This window comes from Phoenix dactylifera, chromosome 1, assembly GCF_009389715.1.
Source record: "Phoenix dactylifera cultivar Barhee BC4 chromosome 1, palm_55x_up_171113_PBpolish2nd_filt_p, whole genome shotgun sequence".
NCBI lineage: Eukaryota > Viridiplantae > Streptophyta > Magnoliopsida > Arecales > Arecaceae > Phoenix > Phoenix dactylifera.
Window position 1 is genome coordinate 4,758,688 of NC_052392.1, and position 9,012 is coordinate 4,767,699.

At 40.1% G+C, this 9,012-nt stretch overlaps 1 protein-coding gene and 1 pseudogene across 1 annotated transcript; both read left to right on the forward strand.

Annotated features, from left to right (window-relative positions):
- The window catches only part of LOC113462018, a 42,804-nt pseudogene extending 36,579 nt beyond the window's left edge, over positions 1–6,225 (forward strand).
- Positions 1,833–6,223, forward strand: LOC103712452 (putative disease resistance protein RGA3). The gene is made up of 3 exons (XM_039115031.1): positions 1,833–5,022; positions 5,129–5,205; positions 5,373–6,223. The coding sequence occupies exon 1, from the start codon at positions 1,833–1,835 to the stop codon at positions 4,947–4,949; it is 3,117 nt and encodes a 1,038-aa protein (XP_038970959.1). The 3' UTR covers positions 4,950–5,022; positions 5,129–5,205; positions 5,373–6,223.
- Positions 6,226–9,012: the final 2,787 nt, after the last annotated feature.

Sequence of the window (9,012 nt, forward strand, 5' to 3'; positions counted from 1 at the left end):
ACCATGCCCTGCTACCATCGTCAACAATTAATGCGCATGGCCTCTGCTGATCTCCGGCTTACTCAACAATTAATGCGCATGGCCTCTGCTGATCTCCGGCTCACTCAACAATTAATGCTATCTACGGACCTTAAGCTCTCCACGGCAGATAGTTAAGCTATTTTGCCACGTCCGATCAGCCACGACGACTCACTGACTCCGGCCTGATCTCCCATGGCAATGCAATAATTCGCACGATCGTGCTCAATTATGATGGCAATTCGTTCGTTCTGTCGCATCATAAGTAAATCTATACCCCTCTATAAAAGAAAAATCCCTCACCTTTAGAAAGGGTTGGACTATGAAACTCTAGAGGATACCTTCTCTCCTTCCATATATTAGTCTCCTCTGACTTAAACATCGGAGGGCCGGCGCCAGAAACCCCGGCCACCGGCTTTTTACAGGTCCTCGGGAGGACGCCGCTCGCCGATGGACCTTCACCTATCATCTCACTTCGGAGCTCCTTCCTCTCAGCCGAGTGGTCATTTCCGTGTCCAATTTTCAGCAACACCACCAAATCAAAAATTAGTTAAAAAAGTGATAAATGACAGCTCCCACATGAAGGAGAGCATCTTCCATGTCGTATGTCGTGGGCAGAAAGCATGAGCACTTGTTATAGAGCGGGGGTCTCCTACCGACTTATGTTTAGTTGGATTGCTATTTTTCTATAAAAATTATATAAAATATTTATCAAACTAAAGAAAAATATAATTCTATCTCATAGCTTAAGAGCATTTTTTTTCAAAAAAAAATTTAAAATTTTATCGAATAGAAATTAATTTTTTTATAAACTTCAAAACTTTATTTTTATTAAAACACTATTTATTATTTTGCTAAAATCTTCAACAAAATATTAAAATATTTTTTTTATTTTTTTAAATTTAGCCCACTTCCTACCCTTATTTTCCGGGGAACCAAAAAGTCTGAAGAGCTAAATGTGACGGGACCCCACATAATAACACAGAGGAAGTTGTGAGATTATAGAAGTAAAATTTTGAAGGAATCTTTGATTGGGTCCATCGCTGCACCTTGTCCTTTTTATTTTTCCTTTTTTAGTCAAGTCATAACAGCTGTATCCATGAGCAAGTGTGGGATTTTCTCATTTTTAATATATTTTTTTGGGTACAGTATTCTTCCACCGCCTTAACAGCCACATCCTTGAGCAAGTTGCGGAATTTCCACATTATTTAATATATTTTTAATATCATTGACGACGCTCTTACATCAGAGGGCTAAGGGTTGGGTCCAACGGTCATGCATGGAACCATTTTCATGACCCTATGCAGTTTAGACCCTTAGATCATGCATTAAGATTCATGAAAGCTTGTTTTCGAATGTCCGTCCTCTGTATTTTTGGCTCCGGCATGCATGACCAAGCTGCATTAAGGCCTTCAATGGTCCATTGAGCTTAAAAACCAGCCTCAGTTCCTACACGCTAAAATAAAAAATGAGAGAAAATAAAAAAATACATTTGAAATTAAATTAGCGATGGACCATGCTAACCCACTATAAATCCTATTACACCAAACCAAAAATTAAAAAAAATAAATAAAAAAAGATAAATGACGGTTCCCACATAAAGTAAGGGCAGACCCCTCAACGCGTCACAGGTTATTTTATGGCATCTTTGGAGTAAAGTAATGAAAATAGCTCTTCTATATGGCATGTCGTGTTTGGGACGAGTGGAACAGTATTAGCAGTCATTAAATAGCTGTCTTTGTGGAGAGTGCAAGAGTGCCCTACCATTTGCGGCTCTCCATCCTCCCATTATCTTGCACCTGGAGAAACAAAAGATGGCCATGATCGCGGATGTTTTCGTCTCCAAATTGTGTGAGACGTTATTAACCTATGCGAAGGAAGAGGCTATCAAGATCTTGGGTGTGTCTGACGAAATCAAGAAGCTCCATAGGAGGCTGAAGAGGATGCAGGCCGTTCTCGCTGATGCAGAGAATAGACGCTTCGACAACGAGGCCATCAAACTTTGGCTGAACGAGCTGCGAGATCTCATGTACGATGCAGACGACATGATCGATGAATGCTGGATCGAGGGGGAGAAGTTTCTCAGCTCAAACTCATCCTCATCTCGTTATACCGAGTCGGTAAATTGTTGCTACCCCCCCATTGCTTGCTTGCACAAAGTTGGATTCCGTCATGAGATTGGCAATAGAATTAGGGATCTCATCCTTAAGCTTGATGAACTTGCTAAGGACAAAACCGACCTCCATCTTACATCTGCTCCTCGTAATGATCGCTATAAGAGTAAAATTAGCCCCAAGACATCTCCTGTACTTGTTGAGCCTGATCTTGTGGGAGAAAAAATTGAGGATGATACAAGGAGGTTGGTGCATCTGTTGACAAAAGAAAATAAGAAAAAAATCCCGATCTTTGCTATTGTCGGCATGGGTGGGATAGGCAAAACTACTCTTGCTCAAAAAATTTACAATGATGAGAAGCTTCGGGACAAGTTCAACCAAATGCCACGGATTTGGTTGTGCGTGTCCCAAGATTTCTCCGAGTCCGTTTTGCTGAGATCTATCATAAAGCAAGCTGGAGGTAATCCTGGAGATAATGAGGAGAAGGAAGTGCTTGAACCTATGCTTAGCGAATTACTGAGGAACAAAAAATTTTTTTTAGTCTTGGATGATGTTTGGGATGCACAGGTATGGGATAAGCTATTAAGAAACCCCTTACATAGTGGTTTGGTGGATAGTAGAATTTTGATAACAACTAGAAATATAAATATTGCTCAACAGATGGGTGCCATACACACTCATATGGTGGATAAGTTGTCTCGAGATGATGGTTGGTCACTAATTTGCAAGATGGTCTTTGAGGAAGGAGAGGAAGGAGAAAGGGGGGTGTTAAGGGATGTCGGGATGAGAATTGTAGAGAAATGTGATGGCCTTCCCCTTGCTCTTAGGACGATTGGAGGGGTTCTTCGAACTAAGGCGACAAGGCAATCAGAGTGGGAAAAGGTCCTTTCTAGCTCAGCATGGTCTTTTACTAAGCTTCCGGATGGGGTGATGGGTGCTTTGTACTTGAGCTATCTGCATTTGCCACCTCCTCTCAAGCAGTGCTTCACTTTCCTTTCATTATTTCCCGAGGACCACCTAATTACTCAAGGTTCTTTCATCAATAGTTGTATTGCAGGGGGCCTTGTAATATTCGAAGACAATACACCCTCGGAAGATGTGGCAGAAGGATATTGGAAGGAGTTGGTGCAAAGGAACCTCTTACAGCCAGATCCTAAATATTATGATCAATCAGTTTGCAGGATGCATGACCTCTTGCGATCTCTAGCTCAGCATATAGCAGGAAATGAGTGCTTCGTCGGAGATGCACAAGCATTTGATCACAAGATCATGTCCTCCTCCTCATCATCATCATCAATAAAATTACGTCATTTATCAATTGTAGATGAAAAATTAGAAATCATACCAGATTTTATAATGGAACAGATATCCTTGAGGAACCTGTCATTCTTCCATACCCCACTTATTCGTGATCTTCCCGAAGATCTCTTCAAAATGCTAAGGAGTTTAAGGGTCCTGAACTTAAGTGAAACTGCCATTTCCAATCTCCCAACTTTCTTGGGAGATCTTATACACCTTAGACTTCTTGATCTCTCTGCTACTTCAATAAGAGAGATACCAGATAGCATAAGGAATCTTAGAAATCTCCAATTCCTGTTTCTCGATGGTTGTAAATATTTGCACAACCTCCCAAATGGTGTCGTGGGGTTAATCAATCTAAGGGGTCTAGACGTTCGGGATGCACCACTTGATGGTCTACCTGTGGGAATAGGGAGCCTGAAACAACTACGCTCACTTGGGGGATTTGTGGTGAGTGGTAGCGAGGGCTGCAAATCTGGAGTGGGAGAGGGTGACAGGGAGCAGGAGCACAAGGGACATCAACACGGGAGATTCTGCACCTTGGAGGAGTTGAAATCCCTGTCCCAGCTCCAGGGTTTGACAATAGAAAACTTGGAGAGGGTATCCAACAGGGCTGAAGCAAAAGCCGCTGCACTTCAAGCCAAGCCCCATCTTATCAGACTAGATTTGTATTGCAAGCAATTGAGCAGCTCTTCTGATGTGCAGCAGCCTCGTGCAAGTAATTACGATGAGGAAGATATCAAGAGAATAAGGGAGGTATTCGAGGAGCTCTGCCCACCGCCATGCATTGAAATACTTTCAATCCATGACTACTTCGGCCGTGAGTTTCCCAGCTGGATGATGACACGTTCCTCGTCATCGCTCCCTCGCCTGCGATGGCTGGAACTGAGTAGTTGTGCTCTATGCCAGCAACTTCCACTCTTGGGAATGCTACCACAACTAGATTACCTCTGGATTGAAGGTGTTTCTGCAGTCACGAGCATCGGGCCTGAATTCTTCTCCTCCTCCTACTTCCCCAGGCTAGAGAAACTTATATTTGAAGACATGCCTAAGTTGGAAGAATGGTGGTGGGAGGAGGACAACCGCACAACATCGTTGCTACCTTCTCTCAAGGAAATAAGCATTATTGGATGTCCGAAGTTGAATTCTCTTCCGGAGAGCCTTCTCTGCCATGCCGCCGCCTTGCAGGAGTTATATATGACTGGTGCCCACAGCCTGAGAGAAATCCAAAACCTTCCCTCTCTTACAAAATTGATCTTGGAGCACAACTCAAGTTTGGAGAGAGTGTCCAACTTTCCTAGACTCAAACAATTAATTGTTGTGGATTGTGAGAAATTGAAGGTTGTGGAGGGTGTGGATGCCGTGGAGCACATAGAGCTCAATGATCGAGAAGTAGAGTCTCTTCCAGAGTGGTTAGCAGGTGCTGGTGAAGAACAACCGCGTTTCCCTTCCCTCCACAAGTTGACTCTCAAAAACAAAATCGGTCGCCGAGGGCTGCCTGATTGGCCTCTAATCTGATGACACAGCACCCACCTCATATTGAAGCAATCAGCAAGTATGGGCCAACGACAATCAATTGTACAAGAAAAAGGTCAGAAATGGTTTCCACTCTGTGTTTCCTTTCAGTCCCCTTTCTATAGCTATGAATGGAAGATAATTGGCAAATAGGCCCATCATTTATTCTTCATATTTTGCAGCAGCTTCAGCAAGCCAGGGATGGATGTTATACTACTCGGCAATTGTTTGATATTTTGCATCATTCTCGTCCTTTTAGGTACATATTCTGACCTGATCGCTCGTTTTTTTTTTTATACCTAATCTACTTCGCATGTCCTTTCAAGAGACGATATCTGATATCAGTCTTTTTCTTCTTTTCTTTTCTTGGCTGCCTTCTTCTATTCAATACATGGAATCCTCGTGTGTATGTTGCATGATCTACAGCTTTTTGTGCAGAACTTCGACCCAGGGACTGCAGTAAGACGGAAGAAAAGCCTGTCCTGCCCCAGATGATATTCATGGCAATTCCTTACATTAACTGGCTACCGGATGATAATTAAAGATCTATCAAGTTGTTTGTTTTTACACCCTTCCTTCAGCTTTTGTATGATCTAAAAGGCCCAACAGGTCAGCTGAAATCCCTTGTTTCTAGAGACTCCTCTCAAATTACATAATCTATGGTCCTAATTCCGAAAACCACCGGCTGCTAACATGCATTAATCAACAATTACTAATTAGTAGAATCAAGACTAAACCTCTTTCTTGTTCTCGTGCAGAGAAAGGATCGATGACCCCAAGATGATGGTGTTCCAAACTTCATTATTTCACCTGCTTGGCCGGAAGAAGTTAGCATCATGGACAAAACCTCATGAGATCAGTGTATCATACTAGGGAGTATTAGACATTGGAAAGATGCGAATGAAAGTATGCAGCCTGCGAGCAAGTACATTAACGAATTCTGGGACCATTTATTTTGGAGATTTGACTGCGGAAATCATGTTCGACGTATTATTACCACATTTGGATGGACAAGGATTAGAAAGAAATGACATTTTTTAGAATGTATTTGTATGAATGCATGAGCAGATGGATTCATGAATACATAAACCATATTTTGTACTCTGATGTGGGAGCATGTAATAGCAGAATTCTCTCAATTTCTTCAAGCATTCCGCAAGATTTTTCTAAAGCAAATTAGCATTCGAAAACATGAGGTCATGCTTGTCTATGTAACAAAAATGTGATAGAGAAAACATGTTGTATGTCTATGATCTATTGAAAGAATTTTTTTGATCCATCTATCAATGTGACCATATGAAAACCGTTAGACCTGATAATTGGGTTGTTATTCATTTGATGGATTTTGTGCCTAGCGATGCCAAATTCCACTGGTTAGGCCAGGTTAAATGTAGTCTCGAGCTTAACCATATTACTATAATCCATGCTTAATCCAGCCCACACCCAATTCGACATTTTATGGCCCAAGCTCGACATGATGAATGAAAAGTGAGCTCCGGACATCAATCCTGTCTAACTTTGAGACTCCTTGTTTTAGTAACTGAACAAAGATACCTAACCGTCAATATCTACTTGATGCCTAATCAAGATAACTTTGCAATTTTTTCTTATAGATAATAGATATAAAAGACTACCTCATGAGATAGGTAGAAAAAATTCTCCACAATATTTTCTTTTCCACATATTTTTCTTTCCTACACACAAGTTTGAAGCAAAAGATGTAGCACTTCTAGCCAACATACATGTTGAATACTAAAGTTTGCATTTCACGCTACCAAACGACCACAACGTGCAGCCTTGAACATACTACAAAGAGGATGAGATTAAGACAATCAGGTAGGTCTTCGAGGAGCTTTGTCCCACCTTCCGTATAATTTCGTGGCATCCATTGCTACTTGGGGCGAAAATCTACCCTTTACCATGCTGAAAATCTGTATTTAGGAAGCATGAAGAGAATTTAGGAAGTTTATTTCTCGTGGAGATTTTAGTTTTATGATCTGTATTTAAGACCCAGACCTAGAATCTTTATATATACTGATTCTCAGTAACCCACAACTATCTCTGTAAAGGCCTACATGAGCTAGCATCTCATAAAGGCTGATAGTACCGATGTTGCATGCTGACTTGTAGCCTTTATACAGGCTCAGGTAATCCGTCAAGAGATCTATAAAGGCCTCAACAATAACCTCATGAAGGTCGTAAATTGCCTACCTTTGCTAGCATCTTGTAGAGACCCATAATGCCAACATTATATATGGAAGAGTGAAATCAAGATGACTAAGACCTGAATTCAAATTTTTAAAATTTGAATTAAATGGGAGTGTGGCACCTCAAATTGAATTTTAAAATTTGAATTATATCAGAGCATGGCCAAAAATGTTAGCCATGCACATATCCATATCATGCATGGCACGATAGAACGAGCTGCGCTTCATGGTCAGCAGCTTAGAACCTATAGAGCCCAACTAAGCCCTGAATTGTTAGAGTTCATTAAATACACATCAATTTGCATTAAACTATCCCATATCGATTTGAACCTTTTCTAAAATCATAGAAAATTTCAGAGAAATAATAAAAAAAGCTAATATCGGTACTCACATCAGAGAGATACCAAAATATAGGAGATCTTAAAAAAATCTCTTATTCATGATCCTTAAGGATTATAAATCTTTGCATAAGCCCCTTAAAGGTGCTCTAGAGTTGATGAATCTAAGGACTCTTGATCTTAAAGGTACTCCACTTATGGTCTGCCAATAGTAGGTAGATGGCAACAATTATGTTGAGTATTTCTTGAGTTTACAAACTCTAGAAAGGCAAAAAGAAATCTTTTTCTGAAGTGGAGTGAGCTAAGTGAGTGGAACATAGCGCAACGAGCGTAGCAAGCAGAGCAGAGGGACCCCCCCTCCTCTGGGAAGCCATACTTATTTTGTTTAAGCTGCACCCAAGGTGCAAGGTTAGAGCTTTCACGAGCTGGACTAATCTTATTATTGTGGGACACCAGTTCGAGTCCAAATCAACTTACTCTATTATATATATCTTTTGTAACCCTTAAAAAAAGAAAGTAACCAAGTGTTTTAGAAATCGGGTGTATTGGGGGTTGGAATTTGTGAGGAAATATTGTACTCTATAATCTCTAATTTTCTATAGTGAAACTTTTGCATCATTTCTGTTTGCAAATGTAGGTCAATGGACTGAACCTCATAAATATTCTATTCTCTTGTTCTTTCATCTTTTTTCCTTCTTGTTTTCCTATTTTCTCAAAAAATTCTCTCAATAAGAATAGCTGGCATCAGAAAAAACATATATTTGAATTAATAACCAGAAATTTAATTAAAAAAATGGAACGAGCGAAGATATATGGTTGGAAGGCCAATTTTGGATGGCATATTTCTTCTCTTTTTCTTCTTATCAAATTGTTTTTTTGTTTTTTACTAAATTTTAAAACTTTCCATTTTGTATCGTTAAAATCATATATCATTATTTACTTATCTATTTCATCCTTTCCAATGATAATCATAGACAAAACACTGCAATAACTAATTACACTAAGTCAAGTCAAATCAAACTCAATTACACTAACACTTCAGGAAAAAAATAGATAATTTTCTTCATTAAAACAATAATTTGTGTTCTTGGTCCATGGCATACATGTCGTAACATAGAATCAAATTTCACTGAATTTTTTAGATATTTTTAATGCACAAAACTCATGATATTGTGTTGCCCAAGGTGACAAGCCAAGAGGGGGGGGTGAATTGGTTTCTCTTAATTTTAACTATCTTACTTATGTTAAATGATGAGTTAGTGGAATTAAACAAATCACAATACAAACAATAAGAAGTATAGTGGTTCGGTGCTCTCCTTAGCACCTACGTCCACTCCCCAAGCGACCCCTTGGGAATTCACTATAATCCCGCGGATTACAGTTGGATTATTTTTCGGGCTCACAATCCAAAAACCTTTACACTTTGGTTTTCCGGGATCACCAAAAACCTATGTTGGTTTTACGGGCTCACCAACGAACCTTCACAATTGGTTTTACGGGTTCACCAACAACCTACGTTGG

Excerpts from the sequence above, each read along its gene's own strand:
- LOC103712452 (XM_039115031.1), top strand. The coding sequence starts at position 1,833 with ATGGCCATGATCGCGGATGTTTTCGTCTCCAAATTGTGTGAGACGTTA.